This window comes from Temnothorax curvispinosus, unplaced genomic scaffold (assembly GCF_003070985.1).
Source record: "Temnothorax curvispinosus isolate PA1 unplaced genomic scaffold, ASM307098v1 QBEX01002827.1, whole genome shotgun sequence".
NCBI classification, from domain to species: domain Eukaryota; kingdom Metazoa; phylum Arthropoda; class Insecta; order Hymenoptera; family Formicidae; genus Temnothorax; species Temnothorax curvispinosus.
In genome coordinates, this window is record NW_020212607.1 from 689,293 (window position 1) to 708,546 (window position 19,254).

The following is a 19,254-nucleotide window of genomic DNA, read 5'->3' on the forward strand; positions in this document are numbered from 1 at the left end:
ACGGAGTAGCAAGCGTCCGACGTTACGTTAGTGCGCTTCTTGTGCGAATTGATGCGTCGGCCGACCAGCTTCCCAGTTGCATCCCGCAACTAATCCTTATGTGAACGATACTTTACTTTCACCGGTTACCGCCGTAATCCTTTCTTTTTTTTCTTCGCCTCTTACCACCGCGTGTGACGACACCGTGGTCGATTATCCATCTGCCGTACACCGTAATCGCGCGGTATCGCGTGCGAAACGAAACGGGGTTGCGACCCGACGTGATCCACGAGTGGCCATATCGTGCAGCCACTCGAAGAAACATGAGCAAAGTTCGCACGTGCAAACGACCGGATAAACGGACTATGTTATGCAACATGAAACTGAAGAACAGTTTAGATGCGTTAACGTCAATCAATAAGCTCCAATCATTCGACTATTTATAATCATTGATGAAACAAGAGGCAGGTAAGGTACGCCTGTGTTTTGGACGTGTTTATTTCTAAACGAGTAAAATACTTTTAATTTACATAGAAAAGATCAAGGTATCTATAGGCGTATTAATCTTGGAAATAATGTTTTTATTTTAATTGATGTACATAGTGAGACATGATTTAAAGAAATTGTTTCTTCTTTTAGATACACGTGTGTCAGATGTTGAATCCTCTTGTTCGAGTATTTACGATTTATTAATTACTTGTATTAAACAAGAATATTATTTTAAATTAAATCTTCTTCGCTCTGAGGGGTAAAGAAGAAAGACATGATGTTTTCAAAGACAACTGGCATATACATATATTACACAAATTATCTACTTATAATAAAAAATGTTCAAGGTTTCTGTATTGTGTATGTAATATATATTTACGATATTATTACAATTATTATCGCTAAAAGATATTTATTATAATCCGTATAATCGGTGTATAGTAAAACTCGAGTCTACCATTACCTAACGAAATCATTTCGCGTTCTCATTATACTCATCTCAATACTTGATCTAGCAAAAATTCAATCGGTATACAAACTTGTTTCGATCGTGAGATTTTTGCGCAATTGCCGCAGATCCATAACGCAAACTTTACGGCAAAATGCGGAGAAAAAGCGAGAGAACGGAACATCTTGCTAATATATGATTAGCTATAAAAGATGGTAAGTGAATGGAAGATGCAATAGTTTTACACGAATTCTGATTTTCAAACCTAGTCCAAGCGTGACGAATGTTGCGGTATTATGATTTCACAGTCGCATATCTTTTGTATAAAAAAAAAGGATAACACTCAAGAAACAAATCAGAGATTTTTATATTCAAGAATTTCCAGATTTCCACTGACATTGAAATAAATGTTTGCGGAACCATTATTCAAAAACAATTTGAATTTAACAAAACCAGTCGTAAAAAATCATATCGTTATAAAAATCGTTACTAATATTTAAATTTATAATCCACATAAATTACATTGTGTTTAATATGTTACATACGTATATCTTGTGTAATTTCTACTAGTCTAAACATTTTTTTACTTTACCATACGCATTCAAAATGAATATGCGTCCCTGATATTTATTTTTTATTCCCATCTTTTAGTTTCACAATTCCGGTGCGCGACTTGCTGCATTTCTTTAATTTTATTGCTGTCTTCCCGGACTCAACCATAAATATCTTTCACATTATTATCAATATTTTATTTCATAAAGTTATATGTATATATTATATAAAATTTATATTTAATAAAATTGTGCGTATATAGAAATCAAATTTGCCACACCTCGTATAAAATGACTCGTGATTGACGAGACAAGGAGCAGATAAAGAAGCAATAATGAACACAACAGAGGGGCCGACGTGCACGTGGGATCTTAATGACTTTGCCTTCGATGATTACACCCTGTCACTGAATAATATCGTAATGATTTAACCCGTTCACTCCCTAACCGTTCGTTTCGCCCGCCGGTTAATGACTGTTATCGCGGGAAATAAGAGCAGCTCGCGAGTATTTCGCGAGAGTTTGTACAACAAAGAACAGCTTTTGACAGCTGAATAGTTGCGAACGGATATGCCGCATGATTACGTAATTCGTCGAGTACGTACTTTAACGAAAGAAAAGATTGATTTCCCGATTCCCGACGTTTGCGGATATTTGAGAGCAATGTTTCACATGAACGCGAATCGTTGTTACGGTCTCGACCTTTCGTCAATCTCGCAAATATTTTGAAATTTCCGAGGTTGTAACATCAAGCTGAAATGTTTAAAAATAATTACCTCACCAATCACATTTAACTAATTCATTATAATCAACTTTTTGCGTTAACGAAGCGTCTCTATTCGTGGAATTAAAGATCCTAGAATTTAAGGATGTAATAAAAATCAATCGCGCCCAAATTCCATGAATCAAGAAGAGTACATGAAGCGCAACGTTTCCACCGTAATATCGGGGCGCGATATCGGCGATATTACACTCCAGCATCATGGATGCTAACCTCCGCGATTACAAAGTTGCAATCCACGAGAACGATCTTCTCTTTTCGCAACCCGGCAATTAATAGGAATGATTTATCCTCGCGCTGTTAGAACACGGAATATCCGAGATTACGTTCGCGAACGCGTTACTAATTACCGACAATTACCGCAGGTGCAACGGCGCACCCTCTTCTCTTTCTCTCTTTCCCAATCGATTCGAAACGATTCAGAGAAACTTTCGGAGAAAAAGAACGGATGCTTTCCTGAATTCGCGCAGCGGAGGCAGAAATTCGCCGGTAATTAGCGAGGCCGGGGTTGCGCGTGGAACGATTTCATATATTAATTGCCGACCGCGCGATAGTCGTTTGCGCACGATTATGGAAGACGAGCTGAAAGGGGAACGCGTATTCGGACCGGTGCGGCGTGCAAAGCTATCTAGCAATGGATTAACGTAGCAGTAAAACTAGTTTCTAATAGCGCGAGCGAGCTGTCTAAGGATCCTTTCTCGTTTCTTCTTATACGCGCTGCTTGTCTCTCCTGCTGATGCTTATTTATGTTCTTGGTATCAATTTTTTATGGATGACACATAAAAATGAAAGTGGAGCAAGAAACTCGTCGAAAGAAATTGAGTTGTCATTGCAAATTAGTAATACGTGATGCGCACCGCCTCCGATATCTCTATTTATTTTAGCAAACATTCGATGCCATATATTTATTTGAATAAATTAAAATAGGACTCGCTGTTGAAACGGTAAAACCACATGTTTAAATCAGTAATTGATACAACTTTTGACGCTAATAAGCATCCTTGATAAATTACTGTAATGAATTTATAAAACACAAAGTATTTTATGGTAATATTAATTCAAAATTTAATCCATGAAATTTATAAGGACATTTAAAATATCAAAATATATTCCAATAATATTACACAAACTGTCTACGATCTACATTCAATCATGTCTTATCTACGAATTCCTTCATAAATCTGACATCAGATTATTTATATCGCACGAGCGAACGAATGTTTACTAGAGCATACCTTCCAAAAAATATATTGATAAGTAGATCGACCGTGTTTTGAGATAACACTCTGCAATTATGACCTCGAAATGTCTATAATCTATCTTGCATCGAGCGATCTCTAATTTGCCTCGCTACTGATCGCCACGATCGCCCGCGACGCGACGGTAGAAAAAAAAAACAGATCACGATCTATCGAGATAAGAAATAAAATAAACGGAGTGAAACGCGGGAGGAACAAAGAGTGCAAGAAGAACATTAATACAGATAATCGTGTCCTCGTTGAGCTTTTTATGTGGACGGTTACGCGAGAATCGATCTGAGGTAAGCGGCGTCAGGCCGACACGCCGGACACCTTTCCCCAAACTTTAATCAATCAATCAGAACGAAATCTAACGTCCGCGGCGCGTGCAATCGTCGAGATTCTGATCAAGAGCGAAAGTGCGAGGAGCGTTTCTGAAAGTAAATCGTCCAGGAATGTAGCCCGTCGATCGTCGGGGATTGAGTAACCCACCACCACGTGTCGATTAATATAGCCAGGCAAGCGTCGAAAGATCTCTCAGCTTCGATTAACATAAGCGCCGCAAATGGGTGTCGTTGAGACGGATGGGGAGAGCTCGCAAATAAAACCGAAATGATATTAAAACAGACAAGAAAAGAAGAGACGACGTCTCTTTCCCCGTCATCGCTGTATCTGGCGAAATTTTTTCGCTTTTATCGAACGCTTTCATGAGCGATGATTCGCGAAATTTTCAGATCGACAAGATGACGAGGATGGAACGGGCTGTAATACACGACGTGCTGCGATGGGACGTTGAAGGACATAAGTGGAGAAGTAAACCAATACTTGGATTAATCGGCGACGCTTCGGTCGACTTCGTCGTGCTCCTTTTAATCTAGATATGACGGGGGGAGGGGGAGGGAACGATGTGAAAGGTTTCGCTACAATGCGATGCGCAGTACGCCCGATCGCGATGATGGAGATCTCGAAATGGAATTGATTTGAGTTGATCTACAAATCTGGATTAAAGTCTAAGGATTAAGAATCTAACATCAAGATTTTACGGAGAGATCGAGATCTAAGACATCTATGTACTCCATATCGATCACATAAGACCTATCTCTTTTAATATTATCCAATTTTGGAGTATCCTGTATATGCACGATCCTGTATATGAAATCAATTATCGTATCCTATTTTATAGCGACATACGATAAGATTACACAACGAGCTTCCAGCATCAAACCATCTGATCCAGGGAATCTTCGCGTCCCCCCCAACGTCGAGGAATGTTATCGTCGATATCGATAGATCGCGTGCTGCACGTACGCGCGCCGGTGAATGTCTTCGCAGGTGCTCGCTGCAATCTCACGTTCACTCGCAAACTCTTCCTCATCCTCGTCTTCTTCTTCTTCTTCTTTTATATCTCCGCGCGAATAGCATAAAGATTCCCCGCGTATCGGGGTTCTGAAACGGCAACGAGTAACAGTTGAGCAAGAAACTGTGGCCGGCGGCGGCTGTACGTGGTAGATCCTCGATCGCGGCGGATCGTGAATCACGTTCTCCAACGGAAACTGTTGTTGTGCATTTGACCCGTTAGCGCGTTCGCGCTACGATCAGATCAAAAATCATTTCTCTCTTACGCAGCGATTACGTGACACCTGATCCCATAACTAGCTCCTCCTATCTTTATTTCCCCGGCACGTACTGTGAAATATTTAAAATCATACTCAAAGATAGAAATGTTTCTCACACGGGAAAAGTATAAGTACCAAGTTCGAGAAACCTAGGATCAATCTTATTATCCCTGACGTTATAAATTCTTGCACGATATATTTCAGGATTCATAAAAATGAGAATGTGTACACATAGATCTTTGCAATCCGCAAAAAACTCTGCTAAAAAAAGATCAAGGTTTTTTCAATCGACAGTTTAAAACATACCGTCTCTATATCTCGTATCTCGTATACTTATACGAGAGAGTCTTGGAAAAAAAAATAAAACAACTTTTTGTTTAATTTGTTTCAAAAACTACTTTTATCCAAAAGATAAAATCTAGACAACTTGTTTTAAATATTCATTGTCGTTTAAAAGATTTCATATCGAGGAAATTTTTTAAAGATTCTCGTTTCTGCGAATCCTAGATATATATTCCAGATATCGCGGATCCCAAATGTGAGACCAGTACATTAACTTCTTATAGAGTGATGAATTCTCCAGTTACATACATCAGTTTTACCTTTGAATGTATTACGCTTAATGATAGTTACTGTGTCGTAACTTACTCGGAATATAAAGTTGCAGATCAAATTTAAAGCGCTTACGCGACGCGCCATATCGGACTAGATCTCCGAAGGTAAAGCTGTGAAGACAAACTATTGGATACCGTTGCTCGAATATAATACACACTGTTGCAACTCGTGACGTTTCACTACAAAGGCAAGGACTTGTCAACGGTCCGTGATAACGATCAACGCTGGGTGGTGTCATTCGGTACGTAGCTGTATTCAATTTATTCCAACCATTCTTATAATTAATCAGATGGGATAAAACGCATAAAAAGTGGTGCTTGTTTTACTACCGCGACGAAATAATACACACGTTTCTTTGCCAATCTACAAAAGAATCGTGCCGCGATATGCTTGAACGTAGACGTCCTCTGATTTAAAGTATCTAATCCACTCATTAACCTCTCGCTTTTCACTTTCTATCGAACAAAAATATGCGATCAAGATAGCCAAAGATGTTTTTGTAACATTTGCATGTCTCAGTTATATAAAATTTTTTTGCAATTAATTTATAGGGGAAAGATAAAAATAATGAATCGCTCTGCCTCTTTGACTTTTCGTGCGTTCTGAAAAATGCTTATGTACCGGTAGGTTGTTAATTTTGTATCGTTAAGACTGTAATAGCGTTTGGGTTAAATCACTGTCGATTTGTTTGCTGCACGGAAAAGAAAACACTTTTGGTCGCGCATTTGCATATTCGCAGATCATTCGTTTATCAACGTTCCAGATGTTTCGCCCGAACCGCACAAAGATAAAAACTGAGAAGGAGAAAAAATGTAAGGGAAAAAAGACGAGAGGGACGAAAACGAGAGCGGTCGAAGTTTCTCCGACCCAGATTTTCGCTTTGCCATAATCACGACACGTTAAATGGCAGAAGTAAATAAAAAAATCTCGGACGCGACCGACGCATCTGCCAGTGACGCGCGGGCGCAGCTGCACCTGTGTGCGACTCCCGATATGTTTTCCCATTAATTAAGCAGATATGAGCAATTTGCCAAATCACGTAACCCATCGTCGTCCGCCATGAGTCCTCCAATCTCTAAAGTTCAGCTGGCGCCACAACGCGCGCACCGGTGTGCGGCGGACTTTCGATTTTCTTCGAGACCTCTCACACGCGCCGTCCGTGTGCAAAACGAAACGTATACTTAATAAAAATCTGTTCTTAATCTGTGCTCTCACGGCCTGGATTTTAATTGCTCGGAATCACCTGCAACTGTTTGACCGCGATAATAAGCAGGAATAAGATACCTACACGGACTTTGGTGTCTTGTTACAAAAAAATCTTGTTAATACGTTTTCTCATTCCTCATTTGCTTTTAGTATCTTTTACATCTGCGTACTCGCAGAAAGAGTGACTTGACTAATTAACGGGCATTATAAATACAAAAAAGTCTAGTCGGTATATTAGGGAAACAATATATAGATACATTAATTTTTTCACAGCTATTATTTATAATCAAGAATATTTTAGATTGCAACGAGTAAACAATTATTGAAAATTTCACGTACATCTACAGCAAGGTAAAAACTATTCTTATGAAACTTGAAGATTTCTTTCCTCATAAGCAACATGTATCGAGAGGATAAAATTACAACAACCTTTATCTTGTGCGTCGAGATGACGACGTCGCGAGAATGAATGTCCGCCGTTCAGAAAATTGATTGGACGTGTTTAAAGTGAGAAATGTATCCGCGTCGCAAACGCGCGCGAGCCCAATCGAAAAACTCGGTTTTATACATATATCGAAGCTGTTACAAAGCGAATCGGCACGATGGCCGTCAGAAAGTCGCCGGGATTATGCGGGCCGTGGGCCCGATTATTCCGGCCGTGGAACATGATATTCTTTATGCAAATTTTGTAGATGCGTGAGTGCGTGTGTGCGTACACGCGCCAGATCCGTGATCCGCGTGGCAGAGAACGCGACATTGTGCAATCCGATTAAAGCTGATAAAAAAAAGTCAATTAAGTAACGCGAGTGACTAAAGCCGAGCGCGAACGCAATTACGCCGAGAAATCTCTTCGTGATCCCGACGTCGCGATAAATTAAAAAACGCCGGCTGCGTACATTGTCTGCGAACGCGATTGTAAATAATATCTGGGTCGTGGCGGCAATATTTTCGCGCCATATACATATAAATAAACCAAAGAATTCTCAACAAAATTAATTGGATCTTTTAATCCTATCGTAAAAAATAAAATTATTTCATGTATAAAATTAAAGCTGCTCCGATTACATGTAATATGTGTATATAATTATTTCCATATCTATTATATTCTATTTAAAAAGCTTTAAACTCGTATACGTAGAAAAATGTCGTTTATTTATTTATTCTGTATTTAAAAATTGCATAATTGTTGACGTATTGTATCCTTTCAAATTAAATTATCGTGAAAAGTGAGACTATATCTTATAGACTTGTTTACATAAACGTAGCAAATGTTTTCGTTGCGATAAGAAGTACGAATAATGGAAAGGGGAAAAAAGTGAAGAAATAAAAAAGTAATTAGTTTCAAAAAAATAATTATAACGATTAAAAAAGGGATAATTATAGGGATGAAAATAAAACATTAACTGTGAAGAACATTAACTGTCAGGACACGTAAGCTCAAAATTAAACATCTTTTTCTCTCTTTCCCGGAATGCGACCGGATTCGCGATTCGCGGAATTCGGGTGACCGGCTGGAAATATCGGACTCGAGGATCGTCCCTGATTCCGCACGGGTGTGGCTTGGCCAAACGACTTGATAAAAAGTATACGCAATATCGTACGCACGCGTAACATGCATATAGCGACGATTAGCATCGATGCAGAGCGAAAAACATTCATTAGCATGAACACGACTGTCCTTCGCGATTGTATCAGAGTTGATCTCGCGTTTATCCGCGCGTTTCTCCGTCTCTGTTCATTTTTCGACACGGGACCACTTTCGATTTCGTTCCTCACCAGATATCGCGGACTTGATCGCGACGAAACAGCTATATACGATTATGTAAGCGCAAAATGGCGAAGATTATGTGCCACGATTTTTGTGGTCGAAACGTGGTGGTTAGGTGATCGAGGATTGACGATTTGCATTGCTAATCGGATTAATGCGGACAATTTAATCGAACAACTTTTTCGAACATGATTAAAGTAACTTTTCCTTTACCAGCTGTGATGTACTTGCTACATAGTTCTGCAGGTATTGACTTGTTTACTACTGTGATTACAGATATACATATATAGACCGTTTCCCAAGTATACGTACAGGAAAATTGAACGGGACTATTCCGTGACTTGATTTATGAAGAAAAGGTTCTATAAACATATGCCCTAAACCGCTTCAAAATACAGGGTGTCAAAGTTGTGGAAAAAAAATGAAAATTTCAAAAATCTGGAAAACTTGAGATATTTTATTAAAATTTGGTACGTGTACATTTGATACGTGATATTAAGAATTATTTTCCCAGTACCAGAACTGATTTTTGATGAAACATTTTTAGGCCCAGCAAAGGGGCGCATACAGTGATGGCAAAATGGCAAATCTACCAAAGGCAAAAATAACGGCGCAAAGAAAAAAAACCTGTTGCTCAACGCGGAAAATCGTGCCGTTCGTACGCGACGTTGGTGCAAAACTGCGTTGTTCCATTGGCAAAAAACAAAGTTGCAGATTTACTCCGACGACAATGACAAGATTTTTTTGTACTTACTTAGTCAACACCCTATATATTGGTATTATGTTAGCTTACGTTATACGGTTTAATAAAAAAATATATTTATATTTTAATATTAATGTATAAAATACACCAGCTGTTTTGCTTTCAACTAAGATTACCCTTGATAAAATATCCAAATATATTCTCATGTTATAAAATTTATAGCAACTGTACATAATGTAATCAATAAACGGCTAAATACTATTGACAAAAAATGTAGTTGCACGATAGCTCTGATTTACGAAACAAAGTGTTGAATTTACATCATCGCGTTGTGTTCTCAAATCGAGGTACGACGTCGAACGAAAAATCGGCCGTGACTAACTCTTAATAAAAGCAGGACGTTAAAGTCGCGGGATAAGCGGGTTCCGTTTACGCACGCTCATGCGTGAAGGCATTAAACCACGGAATTAATAATCAGCATTCACGGTCATCGCACGCAACTTGAACCTAACCGAACTCGCTCTTATTACAGCGACTAATGGCTTGGCATGTATTTCTATAATTAGCGTGATAACATCGGCACACCAGTATCATCGGTCGTAACTCGAAAGAAGGAAAAACGATCAAGGAGAAACGAAACCTGTGGCGAACTATATAGTTTCTAATTTTATCGCGTAAGTTAGCTGCTTTCGAACAAGTTTGTAAGGATGGCGGAAAGATCATGAAAGGGATCTAATGTAATAAACAAAATTTCCGTATGTACAGAAATATACATACGGCCTGATCCGTAATTGGTGTATAAAACGCTGTATAATATATGTATATGTATATGTATACATATATATGTATATATGAGGAGTATATTTATTTAAGGTAACAATCTATGTTGCATGTAAAATTTTAAATTTTAAGGTCATCAATTTGTAAATGTATAATTTTTTTCAATAATTTTATTTTCTACTCCAGGCAAATTAATATCTAAGGATTAAAATGTCATACGAATTTTCTGTTTCAGATAAGGACTGCTATCACTTTCGTGTGCAAGATAAACTTCTTTCGCAATGCGTCAACGTTATATACATAACGTTTTATGTATAAAACAATAAAAATAATTACTTTTATAACTTGATAAAACCGAAAAGTTTGATAACATTTATAGTTCTTTTTTTAAATCTTAAACATTGTCTCTGTTTCCGCACGCAAGATATATTGCCTCTTTAAATCAGATGTTGACGAGAAAATGCTTACCGAAACATTGATAATTCTTGAGCTAACAAAAGTAAATGTACCAATCTTTATGAGTTTTATTGAAAAAAGTTGCAAGTATAGATAAACAGCAAAATTTTATTCTTTTTATCTATTTCTTAAGTGTGTCGTTTCTCAATAAAATTTTAATTCCAAGCTTACGTAGATATTTCATTTAATAATTAAGAAAATATTCCCACTTGTAAAAAGAATATGTAAAATCGAGTCGAATTTCGTTATTGCTTCTTTCCCGCGATGCTGATAAATCCTCTCGCTGTATGTAAAAGTCGAATCGTGAGAAACTGTCATTGCAAATGATCGTTTATTTTGATAATTGGACTTGAGCAAGGGGCTTAGTAGCGTAATATGATGTAATTTTATTAGTTGATTGAACTAAAAGAAAAAGATTATAATCACGTTCATCTCATATTTGTTTCAATGCGTACAACACATATTGTAAGTAGTTGTCATCGCTCAGATTACACGTTTTAATAATAAAAGTATTAATAATTAATAGTTGAATAATTTTATCCATTAATATAGAATGTCGATCTTATCACAAAGAACGAAATTGATTGTTTATTGGTTTTTCCAGTCTGTGTTGCAAAATTTATTATTTTTATCTTTCAAAGACAACACACAAAAACTTTTCACATGTAAAATAAAACCAATCGCGGAAAAGAGAGAACGATAAAGTGTGACTATTGACTTGACAATGGATCAAGTCTGGGTTTTTTAACAATGGATAATGCGGGTCCACGCTCGCGATAAAAAATTGCAAACCAATCATTTCGCTAATAAAGGAAAATGTAAAATATTCAAGAGTGTAGAAAAATTCACGTGACACACGAGTAATGCTAGTTCCTTTCCAACTAAATATTATAATATCTACCGAATTAATAATATAGATAATATTATTACACTTGTAATATAATATATTATTATTACTCTTGTTTTATTTTTATTGCAAAAATGTAAGCAGACGCAGGTTGAAAGATACAAATATATTCTATTTGTCGGGTCTTTAATAGTTATATATATATATGTTTCGCTTTATTTGCGAAATCCGACATGTGCGTCGATAAATATCGCTCGGTGACCTCAACGAGTATTGCATCGAGAAAGCGCATCGTTCCAGAGCCGCCTTCGTTACTCGGCCAGCGGTCTCGGCATCCGCCACGCATTTGTCAAGCTCGTCCTCCGCGATAACCTTCGCGAGAACTCGCAAAATCCGAGAAGAAATTGCGGCGAATCGTTAATAACCGTCGCGGGATAGATAAGTTCAAAGGTGCCCCCGGGATCATCCGTATGAATGCAACTGATGTACGTTTAAAGGCATGGACGCCCGCGGTGCCACGCAAGATACCGGACAACATCGTGTCCTCGAGTTACACGACGACAAGAGGGTTCGTGCCATCCTACGAAAAGTATAAATATTTATCGTATCTAACGGGGACCGGAGCAGCCGGTGAATGGGCTCGCGACTCGAAATTGCATTTTATTTATAATATAAATCACATAGACAATAATATTATTTATGTGAAATTGATAATTATAATAGTTGATAATTTTTACATATTTATTTTTAATTTTGAAATATTATAACAATAAAACACTTTGATTATTGAAATAGACTCTTAATTCAAAATTACATATAATGTAATATCTATATTACATTAAATGCAGTTTTGGATTAAATAATGAAACGGTACACGTGTACAACAAGATTAGTAATAATAAAATGTTCAATTGCAAATAGCCAGCCAAATTCATATTTAATTTAATGTAGACGATAAAACAATATAATCATGTATAACTAAAAATCCACTTTTAAACAATCTGTAATTTGTGTCAGATTCCAAGATGTTACAATAGGCACTAAATTGTTTAATAATACAAAATTATAAATAAATCTCAGCTTGAAGAAAAGTGCAATAAAATTACTTTCACGTTGCTCCATGCAAAAAAGTCAATAACTTACATTTTTATAAAAAAATTATATGTATAAATAATAATTCTTCAATTTAAAAGATTTTCAAAACATTCAAAAACAAATTACAAATAAACAGAAAAGTATAAAAGCGAATGACAACCGATTAAATTTATTAATTTTGACGATGTCTATTGTGCTGGTTAAAAATTTAAAAATTTTTTATGCCTTGTAACATGAAAAAAAAACAAATATAAATTAAATTTGTTGAGTTTTCTGTTATATTATTCGTTATTAAATCTTAGAAAAATGTAATTTATTACATCACATTTATATATTGTTTATTAATTTTTATATATTTTTTATTATTATTATTATATGTATATTAAATTCAATATTATTATAAATAATGTTTTTATGTGCAATTTGCGTGCATACACAGAGAGAGAGAACCTCGCATAGAACAACTACTTTCGAACGAGTATCAGCGAATTTGGTGGCAGGAGAAGTTAGCCTGGGATAAGACTGTAACTGCTAAAAAAGTTGCAAGCAAAAGAATATTACCCCGTAAGGTAAACACGTATTAGAAAATTATCGATGGCACGATTATTAAATGTGACTATATTTATAGCTGATTAAGAAAAAAGTACCGACATGCGTGACCGTCAAATATGCAACAAGAGCGGAACGATTGAAAGAAAAAAAGAGAGAAGACTTAAAAAAGAAGTCTAACGAGAATCTTAAAACCAAAGAAATGACTTTTGCGAAGCAAAGCGATATAAAATTTAAAAAACGCGAAGAAATAAAGTTAGAAGAACGCGAAGAGACGAAATCGGAGAATCAGGAGAAAACAAGAGCCGAGGATCGTGAAGAAACGAAATCACAGAAGCAGGAGGAAACAAAATTAGAAAATCGTGAAGAAACAAAGTCAGAAAAAGTCGAAGAAGCGAACTCAGCAGAATGCGAAGAAACAAAATCGGAACAAATCGAAGAAGCGAAGTCAGAGGAATGCGAAGAAACAAAGTCAGAAAAACACGAGGAAACGAAATCAGAAGTACGCGAACAAACAAAATCGGAAGAACGCGAAGAAACGCGATTAGAGAGCAACAAAGATACAATAAAGAAAAAAAATACGGGGAAAGAAAATTAGAAGACAACAAAAAATGAACAATTGAATTACACATTATCTTCCGTTTATCTCTCGCAGAATCGAGACTAATACAAAATTTCTTGGAAAAATAAAAATATTTTCAAACAAAGAGTTAAAGAGTTATTCGACACGAAACTCGAATCTACTCAACTTTTGATTATTTGATTTTTCAAACCTCTTTTGCAATTTAATCAACTGTAAATCTGTAATTATTTTCTTTCCGTTAAGTGTAAAAGATAGGGTAAATACTATTTCCTCGATAAGTCAAACCATAAAATTTCTTATTAAAATCAAAAGACGATCGATATAGTATCTCGCGCCAAGTACACGCGCAGCGCGAGACCGCCGCGGTGTATCTCTACGCAAGACGTATATAAATATACAGAAAAGTAAAATTTAGCATCCAGCCTCAATTTTCTTGATCAGTAAAAAATAATATACAATAGTGATTTGATAAAAACACGTATTCCATAAAGTCTATATTACACAAGAGCTACGTAAAAAGTGCTTTCCATTTATATTGACACAAGTTGACACAAGTGTTGTTCTGTCTTTGTAACTCATTGAATGCAAAGAAAGATAGAATGACATTTGTGTCGACTTGTGTCAATAAATGGAAAGCATGCAATAGTATTGCAATACTAAATTTTTATTTAAAAAATTTCATGGTATCACACCCATCCCATCAGTGCAGTCTTAACTTGTGTAATTTCAATCTTCTTTCAAATTCTTAATTCTTTGTCACAAATATAATTTTTCTAATAAGAAAAAGTTCCTACTTACAGGCTTCTAAGTTCTTTTTTTTAAGGTTATCCCTCGGATGAGGGATTTTATAGTGCCTTCAGCACCACCTTTGGGCTATATGACACTGTGTATATGTATGAATGTCCGTGTAACTGTGTGTTAATGTCCGCGGTGTATTGAACTCGATAATGCCGCAGGTTTGTTAAGCCCAAGGAACTGCGCGGATTACTTCCCCCTGCGGCCGCTTCTAAGTTTTATATGTATATAGGCTACGTTACTTTTGATGCTTTCAACGTTTTAAGCACCATTTTGTTTTCGTTACACATCAAACATCAAACAGAAATGGAGCGATGCTTTCAGCGCTGAAAGCGTCAAAAAGAACGCAGCCATAGAAGACCGCCCCTACAATAATACTTATAACGCCATCTAAAAGAATTAAAATAATCTCGACATCGAGTATCTGGTCGATACAATACTCACTTCCAATACCGATCATCGTTAACACAGTTACCATATTGTCGATAAACTCAAAAAAATTATTTCGAAACGATACGGGCGAAATAACTTGGCGGAGTTATATTTATTAGTTATATTTAGTAAGAGTTATATTTATTAGTACTAGCAGAGAGAAGCCTGTGAGAAAGGCCATTCCGGCCTTTTTCGTGAGACTGTCGAAAACTTCTATGTACACTACCGCCAGTGCATCCATTTTTGAATATGGTACTACCAGAGACGGCCACCGGGATCATTCCGTTCCAGCGGACGTATATACTGACGCGCCGTCTGAGAAAGTGGACGTCAACTACGTCGTTACGCTCGGTAATGGTACACACATAGTTCGTGTCCGTGCTATGATTCGTGTCCGAACTATTCAGATGGAGGGAATATGCCAGTCGGCTGACTCGGCACTCGGCAAGCTTCGAGCGGGGAGAGAAGGGCAGACATACGATCTGCTGTCCTCTTTTCTCTCGAGCTGTGACGTACTGCTTAACACGCGCCGGCTATGCTACGATAGTATGATTTTTTTCAACTTTTAGATTTTTTCCTTATAGAACTCGACGGTTAAATACGGAGAAATGAAATAAAATACGGTAAAATATGGCAAAATAAAATCAAATACGGTAAAAAACGTTAAAATAAAATCAAACACGGTAAAATATGGTGAAATAAAATACCGTATTTGATTTTATTTCGCCATATTTGACCATTTATTTATTTTATTTCACCATATTTTACCGTGTTTGATTTTATTTCAACGTTTTTTACCGTATTTGATTTTATTTCGCCGTATTTAACCGTATTTGATTTTATTTCACCGTATTTGACCGTATTGCTTCGTTATATAGAGGAAGCTTTGTTTTTGTGAATTTCGTATATGAACCTTTGATTGCGTATAAAGTTGAGTCTAGTCAACCCAATTTAAATGAATTATATATGAACGAGGGGTAGAAGAAACCAAAGAAAAGATTGTTTTTTGAGTTTTTGATGCCAATATGTTCAGAGTGTTCTAAAATGTCGAAATATTGCATTAAAATTGCATGGTCCGTACGTATATATGTGTATGTGCAGATTTGATGTCCGTGTTTACTCTAACTTCCGCAAATTTGAAGATATCAATCTATTTCTAATTTTATTATTCTTCTCAGTCTTTTCTACCCTTATTTCATATATAATTTTTTAAGATTTGGTTGCGTACATCCAGCTTTATACGCGATCAAAGATCCATAATTTTGATCGCATATAAAGGTAAGTCTACGCAACCGAATTTAAAAAAACTGCTTTCACCTGCTTTATTACCGAAACGTAGTACCGTTGATTTCCTTACTGCTCAAATTTTTCTGTGATCGTCAGGTAAATAATTAAATATTGTCGGCGCGGCGGCGAGACCGTTGGCGCGTTTGCACGCGGGCGCTCGACTTTGTTTTTCGTACGCCGCGCCGCGCCGCGCCGCGCGGCTCCCTCCCCACGGCTCGCGACGTTACACGTCACACTATTATTCACATTCCGATGCTCGAGCCGGCATGCAGCCGAGCGAGCGGCTCCGTGCGTAGCGCTCTATTAAATACATCGCGAGATGTGCTGTGTCAAGTATCACGATGATATCGCAGCTACTAGAAAGATACAGTATTCTCTCTTAATCGTCGGATTATCCCGTGTGCGCGACCGACTGAGTACTGACTGAGTTCCGTCATTCGCGCAGAGTCACGATCGAGCGCATGACACACGCCTCGCGCGGCTACCAGGAATCGGAGTGAAGTGAATACGTCAAGATTAATGTACGCCGAATATAATAAGTTTCTTGTGTTTCAATGAATAATGGACTGTTATCGCACACAGGAGCGAGAAGGCGATTGGAGTGCTGGACTAACGTTTGGTCGAGAAACGTCGGACATCATATCGTGGGATTTAATGTGAGTACGGAGTACGCGAATCTCGCGGTGATTTAGAATAACGACGCGTAGTTATGATATATGTGTGATATATGTGTCGAGCTTTTAACTGTGCATTCGCATCTCGCGGAATTTTACGCTGTATTTCGAGCTGTATCGCAAGTGTGTCTCGAGCGTATATTTTCGAACGGTTCGCTCGTTTCACATTGGCCATTGACACGACTCGCGTTGTATCCGCGAGGCGTCCGCGTGTCGGTAAGAAGTTAGCCGCGCTCAGCGGGAAAAGCAGCTCGGTGAATATCGTCGGTTTTAAATACGAGAAGCGCGCCCCATAAAACGCAGATCGTTTCCTCTCCAGGAGTATCTGTACGAAAGTGTCGCGATCGTCGTATTACAGTTACTTCGTACTCGATCGCGAAATATTGGACAGCGGTTCCGTGAGTGTTCTGTGCAACAGAAGGAGGATGAGGCCTGATAACCCCGTTCTGAGAGGAGGAGAAGGAGGCCTGGCGGAGGCCGCGGGCCCCGGAGGAGCAACCTTGGGGTAAGTATTTTATTTCTTACCTTAAAATTAATAGATCTTTTCCATTTATTCGGGCCGATTTATCTCGGATAAGAAATAATTTGAGAAAGTAAAACCATCTAAAATATTATAAAAGTTTATTCTCGTAAAGATTTTTCCCAGAAAATAAATAATTAATACATTAGTAAATCTAATTAAAAGACGACGTAGACGCGTGTAAAAATTATTTTTTGAAACATTGGTCATTTTGAGCGGCTCTTTAATTTGAATCTTTCGTTTTTGTGTTACAGAATCATCGGAGCTACGTGCCTGACTAACTCCGCCCGTTGCGCATCTGGTCGGTGAGTGATAATTAATTTTTTATAACGGGGTAACGAATGACGTGAGATCCAGTGAATACTTTGTCGCGGGACAGAATACATTTTTATATAGAAATATTTTAAAGTTGATAAGTTTCATATTAATTTGCACATTTTTAATAACACTTTGCAATAAAATAACGAGATATTTATATAAATATACAGATTTTACGGTAAGAGTTACCTTCGCCGTTCTTAGAGATATTTTAAATCCGCAAACGGGTGCTGTTTCGGAATCGTTTGCACGTCTTTGTATGGCCGCTAGTTTCGTTTGTAGGTGTAAAGGGGCGATTGTACGGGAATTTCAAAATAAGATGAGTCGCATGGAAATATGCAATAAAAATCAGATTTTACGGCAAGATTTATCTCCGCCGTTCTTAGAGATATTTTAAATCCGCAAACGGGTGCTGTTTTGGAATCGTTTGCACGTCTTTGTATGGCCGCTAGTTTCGTTTGTAGTTTTAAAGGGGCGATTGTACGGGAATTTTCAAAATAAGATGAGTCGCATAAAAATATGTTCGGCAGGCTCGCGATGGGGGTTAGGCTTAATTTGAATTTTAAGCAGCGCCGCGTTATCGCGGCGCCGCCGATTGGTTGTTCGGCAAGCTCGCGATGAGGGTCAAACTTAATTTGAATTTTAAGCAGCGCTACGTTATCGCGGTGCCGCCGATTGGTTGTTCGGCAGGCTCGCGATGAGGGTTAGGCTTAATTTGAATTTTAAGCAGCGCCCCGTTATCGCGGCGCCGCCGATTGGTTGTTCGGCAGGCTCGCGATGAGGGTTAAGCTTAATTTGAATTTTAAGCAGCGCCACGTTATCGCGGCGCCGCCGATTGGTTGTTCGGCAGGCTCGCGATGAGGGTTAGGCTTAACTTGAATGTTAAGCAGCGCCACGTTATCGCGGCGCCGCCGATTGGTTGTTCGGCAGGCTCGCGATGAGAGTTAGGCTTAATTTGAATTTTAAGCAACGCCACGTTATCGCGGCGCCGCCGATTGGTTATTCGGCAGGCTCGCGATGAGGGTTAGGCTTAATTTGAATTTTAAGCAGCGCCGCGTTATCGCGGCGCCGAATTAAATTTTAAGCGCTACGTATCGTGGCGCCGATTGGTTGTACTGCCTGCAAGCCCCTAGAAAGTTAGATCTAATTTAAACTTTAAGCGCCACGTATCGCGGCGCCGATTGGTTGTTCTGCCTGCAGGCCCCTAGGGAGTTAGATCTAATTTAAACTTTAAGCGCCGCGTATCGCGGCGCCGATTGGTTGTTCTGCCTGCAGGCCTTTAGGGAGTTAGATCTAATTTAATCTTTAAGCGCCACGTATCGTGGCGCCGATTGGTTGTTCTGCCTGCAGGCCCCTAGGGAGTTAGATCTAATTTAATCTTTAAGCGCCACGTATCGTGGCGCCGATTGGTTGTTCTGCCTGCAGGCCCCTAGGGAGTTAGATCTAATTTAAACTTTAAGCGCCGCGTATCGTGGCGCCGATTGGTTGTTCTGCCTGCAGGCCCCTAGGGAGTTAGATCTAATTT

The 19,254-nt window shown here is 38.1% G+C and overlaps 1 protein-coding gene across 1 annotated transcript; it reads left to right on the forward strand.

The window, feature by feature from the left end:
- Nucleotides 1-11,975: 11,975 nt before the first annotated feature.
- Nucleotides 11,976-15,281, forward strand: LOC112451939 (axoneme-associated protein mst101(2)-like; the record flags this gene model as incomplete). The annotated part of the gene is made up of 3 exons (XM_025011864.1): nt 11,976-12,044; nt 13,200-13,591; nt 15,079-15,281. Coding segments are annotated over exons 1-3 (664 nt in total), but the record flags the coding sequence as incomplete, so codon positions are not given.
- Nucleotides 15,282-19,254: the final 3,973 nt, after the last annotated feature.